The sequence below is a fragment of the Chelmon rostratus genome, chromosome 9 (assembly GCF_017976325.1).
Source record: "Chelmon rostratus isolate fCheRos1 chromosome 9, fCheRos1.pri, whole genome shotgun sequence".
In the NCBI taxonomy this organism is placed as follows: Eukaryota; Metazoa; Chordata; class Actinopteri; order Chaetodontiformes; family Chaetodontidae; genus Chelmon; species Chelmon rostratus.
Window position 1 is genome coordinate 12,261,776 of NC_055666.1, and position 22,551 is coordinate 12,284,326.

Here is a 22,551-nt window from a genome sequence, read left to right on the forward strand (position 1 = left end):
GTCTGTTGCAATGATGGTCCTGGAGCAACATTAATCATGATGTTGTAGGAACTGCAGTAACACAGCAATATCAGATAAACTATAGTGTAATGTGTACTTTTGAGTGATGTGGTGATTGGGTTCTCCACCTCTGGGTTGACAGTACACTGCCAGACAGCACTTTGTAGGACTAATTGTACTGCCAAATGTGTGGAAATTACAAATATACTAACTACTTGAGCTTGACTCAGCTGTGTTATTGTACTCTAGAGGTTTTCCTTATCTATGGCACTTTGTACAGTGTGTACCAATTTGTGTCGAAAGGCACATGTTGCTGCAGTTTTCAACTTGGTTGGTAGTAGGGCCCAATAACAACTCGCTAATATAGTTCATCAACTTTCCGAGTGATTTTATGGTGGTCGTATGTCATCATTTTACACAAGTTTGTTGTCCAAATCAATGATTTCAAGAAAATTCTATTGAAAAACAAACAAAATACATGTTTTTTTGTGAGGATTGTCTGATATTAATGCAATTTTGGTTGCAGTTAACATCAGTTTGATTATTTTTGGTTTGGTTCTTGTTTTTGCAAGTTCTGCACATGTAAAACTAACCCTTCTGTAGCTCATATCACACATTGTACTTCCTGAACTGTGCTTTTGTACTTTGCAAGCTCTTAATAGTAATATATCAACACAGACTAGTTAGAATTACCATTTTTAGTCTTCTCACTCAAAACTAAAATAAACCTCTTGCAGACAACATAGGCGACTATTTAACTGTGATGATAAAATTAGCATGCCGCGCCCTCTACTGGCCTGAAATATGAAGAGCAAATAAAGGGGAATAACAAAGCCCATCATCTATTAAAATCATCCAAGATAAACTCAAACAAACATGTAATGTGATTTATTTAGAGGTACTGACTCAAAATGATGAAATGGTCAAAAAACAAAATGAGTTCAGCACTAGTCAAACTTCGAAAAACAAATCAACCAAGACAGTAAGCAGCACAATCAAGTACTACAAGTACAATCTCGTGAGATCAGAGTAGTGCTCATATTGCGTGGTGGAAAAAGCTGTAAGTGGGCCGCATGTAGTGGCCACTGATTCCACAGTGTCCCCACAGATGGAGAATGTGTGTCTACTATAACCACTTTGCTGCCTTACTTTGTTTTAAAACACACCAGTAAAGTTCAAACTGTCATTATTATGCAAGCAGCATGCAGCTTTTTGTACAGTGGTTGTCAGCATGGAGTCGTAGTGCATTACCACTGATTCATTATTGATTGTTTGATTGATTGTTATTTTGTTGATTGCATGCCTTTACTGTAAAACCATCCGCAGGACGTTTTGTGAGTTTAACATTTTTAGCCCCACTGCTTGCAAGAGTCTAAAAATAGCAAAATCATTGTTGTTTGTGCCATTCAGCACTTACATATTATAAAGGGGAATTGTTGCCTCTGGTACCACAAGCCGGACTTTAAACTTAGGTTGTAGCCATATCTCATTTCACCAAATACTATTACTAAAATATAAACAAATCTGCATATTATACTTGTAAAGGTAGCTATTAGTATACACAAAACTGAGGTACTTTTCCATTTTGTACTGAGAGGAAATGATACAAGACCTGGAACGCACCACAGTATTGTTGGACAATCTTTGATGTTTGCAAATGTTGTCAGAACAGTTAAAGAAGAGCCATAGGAAGCCATTCTGTGGTAGATTTCCTTTTATTATCATCCAGTTGTCTTGCAGTATGAAAAAAAGTTTCAATGTGGGATTTAACGCATAATGCGGACTACAACGTTGAATAGCTGTGAGTGCAGCTGTCCTTTGTCGGGATCATTATGCAAGCAGCTTCTTTTCCAGATAACAAGACAAAGGACATTGTTCTGGCACTGTTTTGCTTGTGGCTTCATTGTCTAAACTCTTTCCATGTCACCAGGGAGCGTTTTTCTCTGGGTCAGTTAAGGATAAAAATTGTGTATTGTACTGCACAAAAACAGGCAGATTCCTGTTTTCAAGCATGTTTAATGTGCGAAAAATAGTTATTTTTCTACTTTAGGTTTATTTCTTTGCCATTTAAATGACACCCTATCCTACAATTTAATCTTTGCCTTCTTGTTTGCAACTTGAGCAAAATCATGTCAAACCTGTATTTGGCTGAAACCCTTTCTGATCAATACTAAAATGATTGATCGTGGGGTATTGGGGGCATGGTTTGGCATGTTCTGCTTAAGACTTTTTTGACTGCATCAGTCCAGAGCATGACACCCATGTTGTCCCACAAAAGGAGGCCTTTCTCATGCATTACAGCTCAAGTTCACAAAGACACTAATAAAGGAGACATTCCAGCACCCCGTCCAGTTGGCTGCTTTGCATAACTGGCCCCACAGAGGTCCCCTCTGCTTTTACTGCAGATGTGAGGCACCTTTTTTTAAAATGATAAAAACCAACTGTTCGTTTCTGCTACACTACTCAGTGTTTTATTTTATCATATGGCCTGCTGTGGGTCAACAACCCAATGACGTGTTTCACACCAGGTTTGGCAGCAGCTGTGTCCCAGGTGTGGTCTGCCGTCATATTTCCTCATAGTCTGAAGTCACGATTCAAGAGGTTACATCTAATGGTTTATTACACATTGAGTAAAGAAAATATGTATGACTCTCGCTGATGATATTAGTAAGAAAAATAAATTAAATGCATTCAAAACAACATTCGTTATTAATACATGGAGTTCAACTAAATAAAATAAGATGATTAAATTATAAATGCCGTTCATAAATAGTACTTCCAACAGTGATACACTGTGCAAGAGGGCTAAAGCCTGCAATACTGAGACACTACACATTTATAATTCAGTTATAGACTTTAAGTGATCTAAAGAGAGTCAACAATGCTCTGACTTGTTTTATATTAACATAATATACAGCCTATACAGTACTATTTATTATGATTTTACACAGCCCCTTTTGCGGTCCACGCCATTCTCACCAGTCCTGAGCAAACTTGGTTGTGGTCTTTTGTTTCTTCCCTATGTGAGGCTGGAACAGTTTGCTAATGGTGTTGAAGCCTTTCGGGTGCTCTCTGCATTCTTCATTGTCTGTCTTCACCCTGAACTTGCTCTGCTGCAGTCCTCCCAAGAGTGCTCTGACCTCAGGCGGCACACCTCTGCCCAGGTAGTGGAAGGCCTTCTTGCCATCGTTGTCTCTCTCGTTTACATCGGCTCCATAACTTCGCACAAGCAAGAGCATCACTTCAGTGTGTCCGTGTATGGCTGCGATGTGTAGAGGTGTGTATCCCCCGTGTGCTTTGCTGTTGACGTTAACACACGTGCCTCTTTTCCTGGAGACGTCCACGAGCTTGTGTATCATCTCGCTGTTGCCGTCCTTGGCAGCCCAGTGCAGTGCTGTGAAACCCGACATGAAGTCTTTCTTCTGTGCTAAGCGCGCATCCTGCAGCAGCAGACCATAGATTTGTCCCCACAGGCCTGCAGCACACTTAACCAACCACTCATGAGCTAAGGGCTCCAGAGGCACAGACTCAGAGTACTTTGCCTCATCTCCTTGTCTTGTGCTCTTGTTTTGGGGCCTCACCTGGGGAAACCCCGGGGGCTGCATGTCCTCTGCCTGTCTGTTTGTCCAACATGGGGAGTCACTTGGTGCACCCTTCTTGCAGGCTGGAAAGTTCAGGGTTTGCACGGATGGCTTGTCTGAAGCTTTACTCTGATGTACATGGGAATGTAACCCATCCTGTGTTACTGGTGCAGGGTCTCTCTGGGGGGATTTTACCGCTATGACAGCGAACACAGCTCCAGATTTCCTCGCTCTGCTCGCCTGATCTCCGGAGATATTCAGGACTTTGACAGTAGTTGCCTCCGCACTAACGTGTCTTGATAGCGGCCTCCTTTCCTGCACACTCCCTGCAGACATACGTTTGGCATCACTATAATGCTTGTCTTTTCTGTTTGAGGGATAGCACACGTTATTATTCTGAATGTCAGAGTAAGTCATCCTGGCCGACTCGGCTCGATGAGGAGATGTGTAGGAAAAGCTCGTATTTTGGCTCGAGCAGCTGTCATCCATCGGCGTTTTCTGCGTCGCATCGTGCGCTGCCTCTCGAACAAAGTCCCGATAGCGTTTCTTCACGACCACAAACTTCACCTCGTCGAGCTGCTTGACCACGGCGACGCTGTTCACCAACTTCTTGAAGAGGTCCCTATTGTGCTGCTTTTCCGCGGGATCGCTGCAGCTGATCTGACTCCTGAAATTGTTCAGCAGCTCCGAGTTCTTCACTTTGCCTCCGCGCTCCAGCAAAAAAGACAAAACCGATTCTTGGGTCAAAGCCATTTGGTCCTGCCGGGGTCAAACCTTTGAGAGATAGAAAATGTAGTGTGGGTGAAGACCGGGGGGTAAACTGTGCGCCCTCCGTGCTCCCCTCTCTGTCCTCCGCCAACCTGCTGCTTCCGGCGCCTCTCCAGATAAAACCACCGTGCTCTCCTGATGGCTGTCCACGTTAAAGGCTGTCTGTGGGCAGTGCGCACTGCACGCCTCGTCCCGTGATTAACCAGTATTAAAGCTGCTGAAAAAAAACTACTTGCATTTTCTACTTGTGTTTTTACATGTAGAGATTAAAAAAAGGCGACAAATCAAAACAATAGTCAAATGTGATAAAATTATACCAGAGTAGAACTGTGTATTATGTCTTGATCACTTTTCTATAAGGCATATAACCACTTGTTTATTCTGTTATTTAAAATATTTTGATATTAAGTCAATATTGCGTGGCATTATAAATGGACATTCCTCCACTTTAATCCTTTGTGACCTATGACATAAAATAAGATTCCTGGATTGAAGAAACTTAGATACACAAAAAAATCAGAAAATTATTTGTTTTTTTTCCAAATTCTGATCATTATTCAAACATAACGCAACAATGATCATGTCCATACTGTGAAAAACATGTAATTCAGTGTATTTAACACCTGTCCATAGCAGTGGTGCAAAAAAGGAGGGGGGGGGGATTTTTAACTTAAGTACAAATAGCAGAATCTTAATGTCACAGTGCTCCATTCAGTCTTGCATTCATAATCTAGAGGCAGACAAGTGTGGGCAACATATAATATACTTACAGCATCAAAACTAAAAGTATTCCGGCAGCAGATAGGCCCCTGGAGGTGGCTTCAGTTATATTACTGGATCATTCTTACTCATGCATTACTGTCTACATGTTGTAGCTGGTAGCATGAGGACAAATGGTTTCTTTATATAATTCTGAGTAGCTTCACACGTTGCATGTTGGTTTCTACATTTTGTCGGGTCGGCTATGAAAAATCTTAATCTTCAAAATTAGGCTAATTGACATCTAAATTTAGTGGAGTAAAGAGCACATTTTCCTCAGAAATGTATAAGAGAAGATGTATAAAGTCGCATTTAATGGAACTAATATTATAAACTAGAAGTAAGTACAGTTACTTCCCACCACAGCGACACTGTGCTGAGGTCCTCTGTTATGGGTACTGCATTGCAAGGAGACATATGTCCATCAATTATTATTATTATTATTATTATTATTATTATTATTATTATTATTGTTGTTGTTGTTGTTGTTGTTATATTGTTGTTGATGGAATCCAGACCTGATGAAACAAAGACAATGGCAGCAGCCATGTCTGCCTGTCTGTCCAAGCAGTTATCTGAGAAATTCCTGCGTTTAAAGCAACTGCTCTCCTCCAGAGTCAGAATGAGGGCTGAGCAGCGATACTGAGAGCTGTTGTAATGTCGCCCTCCAGCACCGAGGGGGTGTAGCCTCCAAGTGGCCATATTGGAAGGAGTGAGTCCGTCCCTGCTGGATGTGCGGAGCAGGTCTGCCTCATAATTCCCACACTCAGCCACTCGTGACGATGGCGGCCGGTGATGTAGATGTTTTCGCAGTAAGTACGGTGATCTTCCGTCTGCGGGCCTGCAGTGACTCATGATTTGGTGCCTTCAGAGCAGAAGCTGGAATTAAGCCGGCCAACCCGAAGCGTTCAGGTGTATGTGAGGGAAAGGTGGTGGTGATGGGACGTGTGTCGCGAACGCAGCACGGTCGATGCGGCGTTGCGATATCTCGCTGTGTGGAATGAATCTGGGATAAAGACGGATTTTCAGCCGCGGTGGGATTCAGTAGAAATGCTGCGTCGTCGCTCCGGAGAGACGCGCAGGAGAAGGCGCAGCTCAACATGCAACCGACCAGCATGAAACGGCAGGAAGCGTGCGCACTAACGCCGTGCTGTTTACATGTCAACACCTGCTACAGGTGTACACACGGCTGCTGAAGGGACGGGACAAGAGGGCCGAGCGCTTGAATGAAACGCAGGACAGCAGGCAGAAAGAGACTCAGTTAAGAGGATAAACATAAGTAGCGTCCTCTTCAAGTGGCAGCTGCAGCTCCACTTTAGGGTTAGGAAATATAAGTATGCATCAGCCAAACGTGTCATAAAAGGCATCATCGCTCACAGCGCGTGCCCGGTGTTTAGTCTCCTGTTTCCAGGTCGCTTTGTAAATGATGGAGGACTTTGTGAAGTTGAGGTGGTGCCTGTTTGTCTCACTGTGAAGGGGGGTACCAGGGCAGCCAGCAGCTTGGATATCCTCCCACCCTGTGAAATAACATCTAAATAAAGAGCTCTTTGTGTGTGTGTGTGTGTGTGTGTGAAGAGAGAGGGACAGAAACAGATGATTGTTGTATTGAGCACATCCTGGCCGTCATGTTGAGCCTTTTGCAAGATGCCAGTGTCCCTGGGTGAATCTGGTAGAGGAGGAATGAGCCGTCTCCCATTTTTTACGACCAGCCAGACCGAAATACATAGAGATTTACATTCTTTGATCTATTTTCAGTGTTATATTCGTCAACTTGGAAAGCATAGACAACATGGCGGTTGGTAGAGCTCTGCAGTGAGTTTAATCATGTTAACATTAGCTTGGACTGAGTCCAAAATGAGTAGAAGTGGTGCTGTAATGATTGCCAGTCACCAACTATTTTGACAACCAGTCATTTATAAAGGAAATAGCCAGTTTTGTTGTCCCACTGTTGTCCCACTGTCCAAAATTTGATTTTTCCTGTTTTAATCATTGTAAACCAAGTTTTTTGGTTTTCTTCAGTCGGTTGAGCAAAACAAGAAATTTGAAGAGCCAGCTTTGGTGTTTTCTGAATTCTGAATCTATTAATCGGAAAAATTATCGAACAACTAACAAATGATTAAAAATATACCTTTGGTTAGCATACTTATAATCACAAACCATTACTGTCTGCAGCATTAAAGTTACTAACACATAGTCGGGCTAAGCCCTGATACTGCAATACAATCACAAGACATGCAATGTAAAAGTGTGACAGCAGTGCTGCACAACTCCAATGATCGTCTCTGCTCTTTGTTTTCTGGCAGGATTTGTGTGACTGTACTGGAGGAATTTGGTTTGTGACGTAGAGACAGAACCTTTTTATAGGTCGGACTGTTCAGTGTGTGAAGTGGAAGAGAGGGATGACCTCATTAGCAAAGAATGCTTTTAAGCTTGAAAGCAGAGTGTGGTGATGGGATCTGACAGAAGGACTTGTTTAACCTCACCGTGCAGTTCCTGGATTTTTGTTGTTGTTTCTTTGGATATTTAGTGAAGAGAATATGATGAAATGTTGCTGAAATGCAAGTCATTCTAATATATTCTTTGTTCTCGCCTGCTTCCAAATACGTCAGAACGAAGAAAAGCGAAACCTTGAGCTTGGAGGCCATGTGGGGTTTGACAGTCTTCCAGATCAGTTGGTCAGCAAATCAGTGGCACAGGGATTCTGCTTCAACATCCTCTGTGTAGGTATGTCTGAACCCAGGAGGAGTTCAAAATCAGAAGTTAGTGCTATGAATGTAACACGCATTAATATGGAATTAGTCACTCATCTCTCTTCACCGTGTGCCATTTTCTCTCTCTCTCTCGCTCTCTCTCTTCTTTTTTTTTTTTAAAGGTGAGACCGGGATAGGCAAGTCCACATTAATGAACACTCTCTTCAATACAACATTTGAAAACGAGGAGGCCAGCCACTATGAGAGTGAGGTGCAGCTACGCCCACAAACGTATGATCTGCAGGAGAGCAATGTCAACCTCAAGCTGACCATCGTGCACACCGTAGGGTTTGGAGACCAGATCAACAAAGAAGAAAGGTGCACATTCTTGCAGATGTTAGACTTTTAGTTAGACTGAGTGCTATCCAGACTGAAAAAAATGATTAAATGTGGAAGAAACTAACCTGTGCAAAGGAGAAACTATAGAACTTTATAAAATGCTACAGAAAACTTGAAATCTTCAGCGTTGTTTTAATACAGATCTTTAACTACTCACAGAGCTATCGCAGACATTTCCCCTGGTTAGATCAGCAGCAGCTATTGATCATTTCCCTGCTCCCGCTCTGGTTCTTCAGCCAACACACTTCTGGCCCATTTCTGGCATGTGAACTGGGAGGGAAGAAAGGGAATATTGGAATGACTGGTAGAACTAATGCAATCTCAATAGACATTCGAGTGTTCCAGCAGCAGGGAGGGAAAAAACCGGGCATTCTTGAGCTGCAAGACTGTAGTCACAGAGTTTGTAACCAGGATACTAACATGTCTCCCGAACAACAAGGAAAAGGTCTTAAATGTTAATGCCCATGTAAGGATAAAATAACGACGCTCATCTTTTATGTGTGTGCTGTCTTTCTGTGCAGCTATAAACCCATTCTGGAGTATATCGACGCCCAGTTTGAGAAGTACCTAGAAGAGGAGCTGAAAATAAAACGCTCCTTGTTTAACTGCCACGACACAAGAATCCACATCTGCCTGTATTTCATCGCCCCGACCGGACACTCCCTGAAGTCCCTCGATCTCGTCACGATGAAGAAACTGGACAGCAAGGTGACCGCACAATCTGACACCGTGTCTGTCAGCTGTTCTTGTTCCTCAGTCATATTATGTTTTTGCCCCCCCCCCCCTCGCAGGTGAACATCATCCCCGTTATTGCAAAGGCAGACACGGTATCCAAGAGTGAACTGGACAAATTAAAGATCAAGATTATGAGTGAGCTGGTCAGTAATGGAGTGCAGATTTATCAGTTCCCCACAGAGGATGAAGCTGTTGCGGAGATCAACTCCTCCATGAATGTGAGTCCTAGAAACACACAGACACATACACAATGGATGCACCCAGTGTGTTTTACAAGATAGTGTGCGTTCTCACTTGTGTTTTCGTATTTTAGCTCTTATTTGGTCAATTGTGTTAGTCTGGCTCCAGACCTTTGAATGGCCGCCCGCATCTCAGAATCTATTCAAATGGAATAGAAATACCAGTAATGTAGCTGTATAGTAGCATAATAAGGATCACGATGTAAGGCACACTTTCAATCCACAGTTGACATATTTAGAAGTGTGTTGTAATAGCAGAATGATATCCTGGATGTGACAACTGTAGTATGATTTTTAACCATATTTCTTCAAGGATATTGTAACAGTATCAGTACTTTATGTTACAGACTCATCTTCCCTTTGCTGTGGTTGGAAGTGTAGAAGACGTTAAAGTGGGAAATAAGATGGTGAAAGCAAGGCTGTACCCGTGGGGATCAGTGCAGGGTGAGTGCATTGAGTTGATTTGACAAGCATCATACAAGTCCCCCAAACGGTAGAGCTGTTTGTCAGATGCCTGCCGCTGAATTATTATACGTTTTTCAGTCGAGATGTGAGCACGATGACCACAGGAAGCACTGAGTTGTCGTTTATGATTTGCATTAAGTACGGAAGGTTAAATGAACGAGCTTCTTTTTTGTTTTGCCAGTGGAGAATGAAAACCATTGTGATTTTGTGAAGCTGAGGGAGATGCTACTGCGTGTGAACATGGAGGATCTCCGAGAGCAAACGCACACTCGGCATTATGAGCTCTACCGTCGCTGCAAGCTGGAGGAGATGGGCTTCAAGGACACAGGCCCGGACAGCCAGTCGTTCAGGTGAAATTCAGGAGTAGCGGTGATGCATTGCATTTCTGACTCATCTGAAACCTTTACTGCCTTCATAAATTCATCTTAAGATCAGCATTGAAATGACAGGCGACATATTAGTTGTTATATCTCAGGTGGAGTTCTGTATTAGGTTGAACCACCTATATATAAATCCATGTTTGTAAAGTCCTTCATGCGTTCTTAGAAACTACTTGCTAATTTAAAATAATGATTCACTGAATCATTTAAATTTAAGGAATATCTTAGCTAAGACTTAAATAATGTGCAAATAAGTTTCTAGGAGATGTCTGTGGTTCTGTCCAATCAAAAGTGATCAGCTATTTAAACAGGAAGTCACTGTAGAGTCATAAACAGTATCATAATCCTTGTTAATGTATGTGAGAGTGAGTGGAAAACACGATGACGCAACCTAATGACATTATTTAGCCGTTGAGTCTCATGTTAAAGTATTTGACGTTTTGTAATTTGAGGTATGTTGTTTTGTTTTTGTGATATGTACCTTAAAATCTTGCCAATTTGCATGATGGTTGCACTCCTGGGTACAAATCCTGCCCAAACAGGGCATTAGCCTGATGTTAACATTGCCTTTACCCTGATCCTCAGCCTTCAGGAGACATACGAAGCCAAGAGAAAGGAGTTTCTTGTGGACCTGCAGCGCAAAGAGGAAGAAATGAGACAGATGTTTGTCAACAAAGTGAAGGAGACAGAAGCCGAGCTGAAAGAAAAAGAAAAAGAGGTGAGCATTCACGTCATCACAGAACAGCTACTCGCTATATATATATAGCATATTTGGTTTGTCGCATGTTGTGCCCTGTCCCCCCATCATCGTCTCTAGCTTCATGAGAGGTTTGAGCAACTCAAGCGGATGCACCAGGAAGAAAAGAAGAATCTGGAGGAGAAGAGACGAGAGCTGGAGGAGGAGATGAATGCCTTCAATAGGAGAAAGGTTGCAGCTGAGACGCTGATGGGACAGGCTCTCCAAGGCTGCTCACAACCGTTCAAGAAGGACAAGGACAAGAAGAAGTAAGTCTGCTTTTCTGTGTGCATCTACACCACGCTGATCAGAGCCAGCACTAATGCTGCTACATAATAATAATAAGATTCAAGGATAATTAATAATAATAAATGTCACACATGCATTATATTCACAAGCCATGAATGCGTGTTCTCTGAGCCAGTCTACACGGAGTTGATTGGACAATGTGATTAATGAGATAACGTTATCTTCCCAGAAGCCATGTTGGCTCAGAAACTGATACAGGGACAGATTCGGCCTGACACTGTGTGCCCAGACATAGTAGGAGGGGTCACAGCTTGCATGACACAGCCTGATGCTTATTTCTCTGCAGGCTGACCTGCCAGACTGTATCTCAGGCAGGGGCACTTCTGTTTACATTCGGCTGGCCTCACCAATGCTCACGCCATGTGCAGCGCAGATGATACTCTAGAAATCCCACATAGAACCGTAATCATTTCTGCAGGTGGAAACATTATATGTCACGAATGATTATGTATGCTCAAAACTTGAATACACAGTTTGACGCTGAAGGTTAGCCTTGAAAATCCACAATCAGAAAGCTGGCTTAGCGAAATGGAAACAAATGGGATTAAATTAAACCCCAGTTCCTGAAAAAAAATGTTCACTATTAATGGCAGCTTGCACGGGTTTTAATGCCACGTGGGTTAAAATGTTAAGAGTATCAAAGGCATTAAGCCAGCGTAATGCCACACAGGGCCGAAGATGTGATTTCAACAGGTTTCTGCTGAATGCATGCTGCATTATGACATATTTAAAAATGCAAGAACAACTACATAGGCTGATCATGCGCACAAAAGGATTTAGAAGATAACACCTAAAATGTGTCATATAAAAGACTCTAAGATGAGGAATGTATGTTAGAAGCTTTCAAGCTTTGAAAGCACATGCGGGTAAATTAAATTGTCTGAGGCAAGGCCTTCTACAGGTTTACCTGATTTGATTCATGCCATGGTTGCCGTGTTTTTTTCCGGGATGCAACTAAACCAGTAAACTGAAATCTCCATAAACGGATATTCTCTGAAATGATCTGTATCACCAGACTGCATTAGCGACAGAAAAAGATGATTTTTATATGCAGCTATTTTTGGTGCTACAGTCATTGTTGGTTAGCTGAGCTCTGCACATGGTGTCAGTGTTATGTGTCTTGTTGGATATGACATTGATGGTTTAGGATCGGATCGAAAAACATCTCTACAAAGTCAGTTTTAATCTGATTTCTCTTCACCTGTGAATGTGGCCTCAATCTTATTTGGAGAAGTTGGTTTTTTGTGATTTTATTTTGAATCTGATTTAAATGTTAAATGCTAAAAACAGAAGTTGAGCTGTGGTCTGACTGAACAAATCTTAAAATGTAAGCTTATAGAAAGGAAGTGAATACTTAAACCCAAACACTGTTTCATTCCCATTTCATTCATTTATTCCTTTGCTTGCTCCCATACCTCAAATCCTTCATTTTTTCTTTTTTTGCCACATTTTGTCTTATTTCTTTTTCCCCTTTCAGTTGATTTATGGATCAAACATCAAGGGAAACCAGGAATGTGTCTGCCATCAGCATGGGAAAAAGAGACAGAGTCATATCTGACATTACTTCCTGTATGTGTGGACATAGTGTCACAGCCACAATGCACGTATGTCAGCCTGAATAATGTGACGGCTATAAGCCACTGTGTACTTACGGATCAAAAAGGTAGCGCTGCTCAGTGTATTTAATTTGTCCCTAATGCTGACTCAGCTAGACACACAATCCATGGACTGTTTTCATAACATGTAGCTTGTGTTATTTTATGTTCTTGCCATGAATGTGTGTCCATCTCCTGCTGTAAATGTAAATCTCTGTTTCTCAGTGAGAAAACTTAGAACAGGAGACTTTCAGTTACTGACTGAACTGATGGTTGTGAGTTATGTATTAACGTACAGTAAGCCTTTGTGTGTATTTATGCAGCTGTTATTCACAAGTTGAAAGGTTTACAGCAGTTTTTTCTAAGACAACATGTCTAATAGCTTAGAAAATATTGTTTTTTTTTATTGTATTTTGAGGTAAGATAATTTATATGTCTAACACAGTTCTGTGCAAAGTTAAAAAGAAAGTAATTTATATTATTTACGCACAGTGAGTGTGGAAGTGAGTCAAATATTTTGCCTTCATTTCTATTCAAATAAATAATGACAATGTGAAACCGAACGTGGCATCAGTTCATCTGTTGGTCAGCTGAACCCATTCTGTTCTCTGGGATTTCCCACCACATCACTCATTTTCAAAACATTTCACATTGTACCCATTGTCAACAGAACATGTTTTTTTTCTGATTCTGTTTGATTAACAGTGTCAGTGGTTTTTCTGTAAAAGCATTATCCATTTAATTCAATTTGTTTTTGCCTTCAGTCAGTGGCAGCAAACAGGTCAAAAAACAAAATGCTTATTAAACTTACTTATCCTTTGCACTTATATGTTGTATTTAATATCTTGTTGTGGTTTGTCTAATAACCTTAATGAATATGTGGAGTTGCTTGTTCATATAAATGACATGTTTTTTTTCCCTTCTCATAGCTTCTTTAGTCTTCCATCTGCGTGCTCCTTAACCTCAGGAAGGAATTTGAATTAGAAGACTTTCTACCACATCAAAAGATCACAGACTAACAGTCAAGCATATTATTTTTACTATGTGAAATAACAGTTTTATAGAAATGCACTTAACATCCCTGGAAGTGAGTCAGCCTGAAGTCTTCCATGTCTACTAAACTCTCCTTTAAGCTTTTAAGCAGCGCTCTGTAGCATGGTCTCTGCATGGCTCCTAACGTTCATTCCTAAAAGTATTAAAAGATCTTCATTGCCAAAATCTCAGTTTTTGTACTTAATGTGCTTAATGTTCTTTCATCTGCCATGTTAGGCTAATAGTTTTTGACTGATAACAATTTACACTGTGAAAAGTGACATGATATTGCTGTTTAATGTTGTACGGATACATTATATTATGATTTAAAAGCACTTTAAATGAGTCATCGTACAAATACAATCTTAACTCATTGTAAAAGGTGCCCTATCATGCTAACATGTCAGCCCTTATGTTGTGTCAAAAAGATCTAGTTAGAAGTATTTTATAGTTTTAAACTGCAAAAAAATATATGGTGTTACATAAAAAAAAAGCCTGGATGTATATAAATTTAGGATTAAATCTCTAATTGTTAGTTGATCTATATGGTGGGTCCATATGAGCGAGCCCGCCTGCAGATTTGTATATCCTGATGTAATAAAGAGTTACTTTATTGAAAACATGCCTCGTCTCTCCATAATTTCTCATTTAGACAGAAAAGTCCAAGGTCCACAGAGAGCAGCTATATGGTCAGCTACAGTCTCTGCAGGTTCGGGTTCCTTCCAGACTGTTCCAGAAACCTACCAGTGGGCCTCCATTCAGAAAGAACAGGAGACAACATAGTGTGATAATGCCTATGAAAACAATCTGTACACGACATTTTAAGAAATCCTGCAGTTTTTCAGAAAATACACAATGGTTTTGGTGTTTTTTCTGCCTGTTATTTACCCTCTTCTTCAGTTTGAACACCTTTTCTTGGCTTTCATTTTAGTGAACGCAAAAATAGTCAAGAAACTAAATCTTGTAAATTATTAGATATTAACATCTAACGCGCCGCTTTAAAGTCAGAAGTAAAAATTATTTTAGATAATTTTATTGACAACATATAGAAGGGATACACAGCAGTTCGCAATTTTCGGTCATGTCCTATTCCCCAACTGCGATTGGTCTCCCAGCATGTAAAGGGCGGAGCCTAGTCAGGAATGGCTGGCAGTTTATCCAATTGAAATTTAGAACCAGAAACGTCATCCGTCGTTAACCAATGAAAACTCTCCATGTTTGGGCATGGGCTTGGTTTTATGCCTGCATTAAAACCTAAACTGCCCTTTTCCCCATCGCCTTACGCCAAGGGTAGGGGGTGTGCATAGGCAGATATTAACCTATGCTTAAAACTTTCTTTAGTGAAAGTTCATACTTACACTTTTTTTGTGTTAAAAACCTCTTCTCACTCGCTTATTTCAAGCGCGCGGAGGCTTTTTTCCATTGCTGATTTTTCATTGTATCAAAGACAACGTAACTTAAGCCAAGGTAAGTTCCATATCAAGTTAATTTACAGTATGTTTAACTTTAAATGATATTTTGGGATTTGAAATGTAAAAACATATCGCAATGTCGCTGTCCGTATTTTATAAGAACCTCGACTGACGCTATGAACATTCAAAATGGATGTAACATTAACGTTATGTTAGCTTTAGCGGCTATAGCTAACGTCAAATGTTAAGTTACGTCGTTAACGTCAGCTAAGTTTGTCACTTCCCCTTTGCCTTCGTGCAACATAATGTTAAACTGATACAGTGGCCGCCGTGTTGTGTCCTGTAGTTTTCGCTACGGTTTTATGGTTTGAACTGTGTTTTATCACTTGGGTTTGTTGTCATCAGGCTCTGCGTTAGCTCTCAGTTGGCGTGTATGGCGAGGACATGTCCTGACATGACGCAGGTCCTGGCCTGCCACACAAAGGGCCTGTTACTTTGATATAAGCTAATCGTTGAGCCTTATGTTGTGCCCACGTTGTCCAAAATGTTTCCGAAACAGACTAATTCGTATATTTTATAAATAGTACTATTACAAATTGTGATAAACTTTGTTTGACATGTCCATGGTATGTATCCCTGTAATGTACCCTGTCCAGTCCAGTTGAGTCCAGTTCAATGACAGCTGTTAGGGGAAGGCTTGTTACTTGATAACTTACAAATATGGAAACGCTCCCATGTCTCAGATACTCCTGAGCATACAAAACCGTATCCCTAATCCAGATCCATTCAAGTTACTAACTAAATTATTTATTATGAAGTGTGTTTAACCATTTTGTGTGGAAGTACATCTGTTCTAACCATTAAGAAAATTTAACACCAACTCTAACACAATTATTGCTATTAGTTAGACATCGTATCTTGGGTCCACATTCTAGAGTATTAACATTTGTTAGAGATTATTTATGATTATTTTATGTTTGTTTCCCCCATGGTACTAAGTGGTATAAATAACACGGGAGAGTTGACTTTTTGTGTAGAAGGGGATTTCATAATCATGCAATAAAAGGCTAGATAGTGTCTGGCTTTTCCTTGTCTTAAAATTGTGTGACTCCTTTCCTTTTCTGGTATTAGCTCACGTATGTAAATCTTAATTTACCTAACTTTTATAGTAGAGTGAAACAGTAAATGTCTCTACTTGCTTGGCCATCATATCCGGACAGTATTGTCCATCCTTATATTATTTAACAATCTAGAGACATGTTCACTAGACACACCTATAGTTGTATGGGTAAGGGCTTTTTAGGAATAATTGACTAATCATTAACATTATATATATATATATATAGTAGGAGCCATGAATGTGTTTGAAGGGATATTTCTTGGTGTGTTGGCTAAAATATTGGTGTTTGTTATTGTTTAGGTTTGTGTGATTCTCTTGATGAGGGAATACGTAGGTCAAGTGGATATGGGTGGGGATGTTAAGTTAATATAAGGACCTGCTCACCTTTTTTTGTAGTGTGTGGCGAGAGAGTGAGAGAGGTTGATCACTGTAATCACTTTGATTATGAGTTTGTGCACGGCATCATAAGTTGATTATTCTTTTCTTGAAATAAAAAGGTAAAATATATTTTCGTATTCCAGTGTTTTTTTCCGTTAAGCGCATCAAACAAATTGGGAGGCCCTGCCTCAGCCTCTCAGCGGCTCTTTGTTCTTTGAAGTCGCTACATATATATATTTATATATATGTGTGTGTGTCATGTATGTCATACAGACAATCTTGTCAGTAGTGAGTTTTCAAGTCAAAGACATTGGGGTTTTTTTGTTTTGTTTTGTTTTTTAGTTAGCCTTCTTCAGCTTTTTTCCTGTCTACACAGATGATTGACACAGTGACAGGACCTGGAGCACAGCCCTTTGCTGTTCAGCTGAAGGCCATGATGGATTTGGAAGGCCGATACCAACCAAAGCTGAGCGGCTTGAGGCTCATCGAGGGGTCCCAAGACAATGGCCTCAGGATGACCACCAGACTGAGGGAACTGGAGGTGAAGGACCTGCTCTCTCTGACCAGGTTCTTTGGTTTCAGCTCGGACACCTTCTCGCTGGCCATCAGCTTGCTAGATCGATTCCTCTCTGTAATGAAGGTTTGTAAATGCATGGATGCCTGAAAAGTTTAAAGTTAAAAAGAATCTAGCAATAGGAGAAGGTTGTTTTCTAATCTAATTTCCTTTCCCTTCTACAGATTCAACCAAAGCACCTGTCCTGTGTGGGCCTGTGCTGCTTCTACATTGCTGTTAAGTCCTCGGAAGAGGAGAAGAACGTGCCTCTGGCCAACGACCTGATCCGCATCAGCCAGAATCGCTTTACAGTGTCTGACATGATGAGGATGGAGAAGATCATCATGGAGAAGCTCCACTGGAAGGTGAAGGCCCCCACAGCGCTCCGCTTCCTCCGCCTCTTTCACAGCCACATCCAGGAGCAGCTCGACGCTGAGAGGTAAGGACAGACGGTCACATCAACCTGCAGGGCTTAACCATGACTCAACAAGATTATATTTACTCTACTAAAATGTGTCTTCTCATATTTAGCTTTAAAGGGAACAGCCAAGAGGCACAGTCCTATTTGGAATCATGTAGATTCAAATCATTTTCATCAAAAGTGTGGTGTCATATATTAGTTAATATATACAAATGAATTCTAATTTTGACTGAAGCAGATTGATCTCTAATCTAAGTTGCCTCTCGTCTGTCTTTTATATACTGATAGTTACAGCCTTGACACTAAAAGCTCTTTCTTTTTACAGCAAGAAGATACTGAGCCTTGAGAGACTGGAGGCTCAGCTGAAAGCCTGTCACTGCTCATTTGTCTTCTCCAAAATAAAGGTAGGTCAAAATAACTGGAATGCTAGCATTTTAAAAGCTGGCCTATTTCCAGCTGGAGATATATTGTATTAGACAAAATCATAATGTCAAAGTGGCATCCAGCAGTTCCTGTTGCATTGTAATCATTTGTAGTGATATAAAGTAAGCCATCTGTGTTGGGCATATTCATTTCTAAAATGTTTTCAATGGCAGTTCTTGTGATTAAGAATCATGCCCTGTCTCTCTGCAGCCATCTCTGCTTGCCATGGCTCTCCTGTGTTATGAGGCCCAGGAACAACATGACCCAGAGTACACTGACAAAATACCAGAGGCTCTGAAAAGCCTGCAGCAGCAGCTGAATGTGAGTACCAGCTATTTGTACAATCTTCAGTAGGTGTTCTGAATTCAACAATTCAGATGTAATATTTCTTTGAGTAGTTTTGATGTACCTTTGTTGGGTTAGAGCCCAAAAATAACAGACTGTTAGGATTTGTGGAAATTGGTCACCATGAATACATGGAACAGGCACTCTGGTGTGTTGTCCTAATTAACAATTTCTTTTTTCCCCACATACTGTTTCTTCTGTGCAGATCAGAGATGGCGACCTGGTTTTGGTGCGCGAACTGGTTGGAAAATGCCTGGCTGAATATGCCACCACCAAGTGCTACAGGCCAATCAGCCAGAGGCTTCGCTGGACTATTTCGGGAAGAACTGCACGTCAGCTGAAGCACAGCTACTACAAGATCGCTCATCTTCCCACCATACCTGAGTCAGCTTATTAAACCTGGAGGTACAAACGGGTGACTTTACATGCAGAGAAAAATGACAACTGTCCCCAAACTCTCTGATTGGATGTAACTTTTGGGTGACTTTCTTGCAGTATGGTCTCCCACATACAGCTCCAGTTATTTTCCTTACAGATTTTCATCTGTGATGATGGATTTCTGTAAGGAAAAGCTCAAAATGCAACAGTTTTCATCAAGTTTGTTTGTTTGTCATACATTGATCAAGCACACTGCATTTTCTCTGCCCCAATGAGAAGGAGTAATTCATCTAAGACCATCCAAGTTTTACTTTCCTGGTTGAGTTGCTTGTGCAAGTGTACAGTATGTTCTTGTTTAAATCCGTACCAAGGTGTTTGGTATTTCCTGGAACGGGTTGCTGGTTTTAAGCTAATAAGTATAGAACCACCTAGGTCCTCAGTCCACCATGTGGAAGAGGAGGGAGAAGGATTTTGTGAACAGCAAAAATGGAACCAAGAAATCGGGCCCAAAATCCTTAACTCTCACCCTAGGTTGCTAAACTGTCCTGAATGCACACTCCTACCCAAGGTGATGATTTTTTGTTTTTTTATTTTGATATGGTGAGGGAGCTCCAGTTTTCTCCAGTGAAGTGAGGCTAGTGACGATCCCGTCATGTACGGCTAACCATACTGTGTGAGCTGAAATGTTGTCAGTGGTTACAGATGAGTTGTTTTCACAATTCTTGATTTGTGTACACAGAGTGAAGCACTACATGTGTTAATTGATTTCAGTTGTCAATTATGCAGAGAACACAAAAAAGGTCATTGCAGTGGAAATGTGGATTGGAATTTGTATTGCATTTTCTTTGCCAGTTTCCCTGTCTAGTTTAAGTTTCTTTTAGTGACAATGAAATGTGTTCTCAAATTGAAAGTGGCAAATTGAACGCACCATCTGGACAACCTTGATACTTGTACCTTTCAATAAAACTTTATTGAAAAGCTATTGCTGTGCTCCTTCTTCTCATTATTAAAATCATCTCATGTCACAGGGTTCTTACAACCAGATAGACCAAAAAACAAAATTCAGGAAGTCTTGCTTGACATGAAGAGGTGTAAACAGCAAAGTGAACAAGATAAAACCGCTCACATCAACTGTTGTTCTGCCATATAATCAGCCCTGAAACTTGCCGAATCAGGCCTAAATAAAATCCATCCCTCACAACCAAGACAAGTCAGATCAAGGGGCTGCTGTGAAAAGTCTGAACAATAAAGTCACCCTGTATTTGAGTTAGTCTGAAGGCAAATCTTTCACTTCACATCAGAAAGATTGATGAAAGCACTGTTCCGCCACATGTCATAGATGTCCTCAGTAGTGGTTAATAGACAGAGGTACCATTTCGGGCACATAACAGGTCTCTGACATGGCATCAGTCACTTCTGTAAACTGGAAAAGTCCGGACCACCACCAGCAAAATTCCCAGAGATCTCTGCACCGCTGAAGTCAAATCCAGGATTCTAGCAAAGAGGAAGTGCAATTATTTCCTTTGTAGGTTTCTCTCATTTTACAAATCCCCACAGTAAATTTGATGATAATACCTGTGATGCTCTGAGGATGTATTCAAATCTGATTTCTCTCACAGGCTTGAGGAGTAGTTTGAGAAGAACTGTTCAAGTGTAAATGGACAAAAAAACGTCTGCCTTTGCTTTGCTCATCTCAAAGCATTCCCAAACCACACCAGCAGCAAAGTGATAAGATTGAGTTTCTGCGTGGTGGAACCACTCTCTAAATCAGGCACACTATCAGGGATTTATAAGCTGCAAACAGTAAATAAGAACAACTTTTGTGATGAAAAAAAAAAACCCTTTGGTCTAGTTCGACTATTTGACCACTTAATTCTACAAAACACAGACAACTGGGATCAAGCTCCATATATTAGCATCTTAAAAACACATTTGACTGCAGCTTGATGGCTTATTAGACAAGGAGAAACCCACAAGCATTTATTAATGGCTTAGTTCCATTTATATCTACATTATTACCAACTAAAAAACAGCCAAAGCTTATAGCTGATCAATTAGGCATTACTTTATTATTTATTAACCATCAATAAAGCCATTAGTTACAAATTAAAACACTGACATGACTGTATGTAGAGGAGACAGTTGTGCATCTGATCACTTGCTGTATCATCATCTTAACACACACTGTGACCCTTCAGAAGACATTTAAAGAAACTAACCTCCCGCTGGAACCTCTCCAGTGTGAGCTTTCTCTGCATCTGGTCCTGGACCCAGGCATTGGCACAGTACTCCCCCTCCAGCAGGGAGGACCAGCAGTTCCCTGCCTCTCTGTTGGTCTTCATAAGAATGATCCGAATGAGACACTTGTCCTCTGGACAGAAAAAGAGATTGACGGGAAGGTGATTAATCGTGGTTCCGCACATTAAAGTTGAAGCTATTTAGAGGTGCGCAACCTACCTAGAGTCCATGTAGCCTCGTCAGACATGGTTACGCCAAACAACTTTCCCTGACAGAATGTAAAAAGAAGAGATTGTGAGGTTAATATGTGCTCACATAGCAGGGAAAATTATCATGAGTTTCATAATGCCAGAGGAACAACTATGAGTTCAACTGCCGAGATTAAGAAAGGCCAGTGAAATATCTGTATTTACCTAACCTTTGCAGCTGCAAAGAAACTGGATGTGTGTGGAACAGCTGCAGAACAGCCAACATAACATTAACAATGGCTTGGCTCCCCTCCAGTGAGCTAGCATGTACACTCCCAAACCCTGAAACTGGCTGACCCAACTGGAATACAGCCATCATTGATGTTGTTGATTACACCTGCGCTTTTCCTCCTCTGACGTGTCAAACTGTAAGTGTTCCCACCTATATAGTATAATTTTAGAAATGGAATAGACAGAAGTCTTTATAGTGGACTGTATTCAGAGCAAATGCGTTTTTAGTCACAGAGTGATAGAGGGACAGTTGATGGACCTCATGAATCACACATTTTACTTTCAGATTCAGAAAATGTAAAGAGAACACAGATTGGATCCCACATCATCTTTATTTAGTTTTCTCTTTCTCTTCGTTGAATGAAGTCAATAAAGAATTAAGTGATTAGAGCTACGACTAACAATTATTAAATTACTTTCAGTGTCAGTTAATCTGTTGATTATTTTCTCGATTAATCGATTAGTTGCTTGGTCTAGGAAATGTCAGAAAATGGTGAAAAAATGAAATATCTCATTTTGTCCACACCCCAAAGATACTCAGTTTATTTTCTTTTTTTTCTTAAAAAATTACTCAAACCAATAAATGGATTACAAAGATATTGGTTATGAATGTAATAGTTGACAACTAGTCGATTAATCGTTGCAGCTCTAAAAGTGATGTTGACTGGGAAGTGAGAAAAGTCCCAAGAATCACCTCGGGAGCTTACCTTGAATATTTCCTGCCCCTTGACGTGCAGCTCTATGTCGCTGGATCCCAAATGGCACTTGACCTCTTTAGCAGACGTCCCGTGAGGCACGTTGACTTCGACGAATACCTCCTCCATAGTCTGGTACCAGGAGCCCCAGGGTGTCTTACAAGGGATGACACCGCTCCTCTCTTCGAAATTTACCGACATGCTGCGGCTACTGACCGGCTGACAGGTCGGCTAACGTTAGTTACCAAAGTTAGCTAGACTTTTTCCGGCTTGCAGAGAAATTATGCCAACAGTTTGCAATGTGGTTAAGCTCGATCACTGTAAATGTATTTACTGCGGAACAAGACAGTTACATTTATTGGGTATATTATCTCCCGCCATGTTGTTTTATCTCACTCACTTAGGAAACTTCTTCTTCTTC

The 22,551-nt window shown here is 40.9% G+C and overlaps 4 protein-coding genes across 4 annotated transcripts; 2 read left to right on the forward strand and 2 right to left on the reverse strand.

Annotated features, from left to right (window-relative positions):
- Positions 1-2,975: 2,975 nt before the first annotated feature.
- Positions 2,976-4,334, reverse strand: sowahab (sosondowah ankyrin repeat domain family member Ab). Its single transcript, XM_041944769.1, has one exon. It carries the CDS (start codon positions 4,332-4,334, stop codon positions 2,976-2,978), a length of 1,359 nt encoding a protein of 452 aa, XP_041800703.1.
- A 1,505-nt stretch (positions 4,335-5,839) lies between these two features.
- LOC121611303 (septin-8-A-like) lies at positions 5,840-14,165 on the forward strand. The gene is made up of 10 exons (XM_041943780.1): positions 5,840-5,920; positions 7,718-7,832; positions 7,981-8,176; positions 8,719-8,905; positions 8,989-9,150; positions 9,519-9,615; positions 9,818-9,986; positions 10,602-10,734; positions 10,834-11,021; positions 12,539-14,165. Exons 1-10 carry the CDS (start codon positions 5,840-5,842, stop codon positions 12,540-12,542), a joined length of 1,332 nt encoding a protein of 443 aa, XP_041799714.1. The 3' UTR covers positions 12,543-14,165.
- Positions 14,166-14,954: 789 nt separating this feature from the next.
- ccng1 (cyclin G1) lies at positions 14,955-19,700 on the forward strand. Its single transcript, XM_041943783.1, has 6 exons — positions 14,955-15,155; positions 16,975-17,238; positions 17,337-17,590; positions 17,898-17,976; positions 18,206-18,316; positions 18,546-19,700. Exons 2-6 carry the CDS (start codon positions 16,975-16,977, stop codon positions 18,735-18,737), a joined length of 900 nt encoding a protein of 299 aa, XP_041799717.1. The 5' UTR covers positions 14,955-15,155; the 3' UTR covers positions 18,738-19,700.
- On the reverse strand, positions 19,152-22,536 carry nudcd2 (NudC domain containing 2). The gene is made up of 4 exons (XM_041943784.1): positions 22,143-22,536; positions 21,176-21,224; positions 20,938-21,089; positions 19,152-20,212 (listed from the first exon to the last, which is right to left on the reverse strand). The coding sequence occupies exons 1-4, from the start codon at positions 22,329-22,331 to the stop codon at positions 20,129-20,131; spliced, it is 474 nt and encodes a 157-aa protein (XP_041799718.1). The 5' UTR covers positions 22,332-22,536; the 3' UTR covers positions 19,152-20,128.
- Positions 22,537-22,551: the final 15 nt, after the last annotated feature.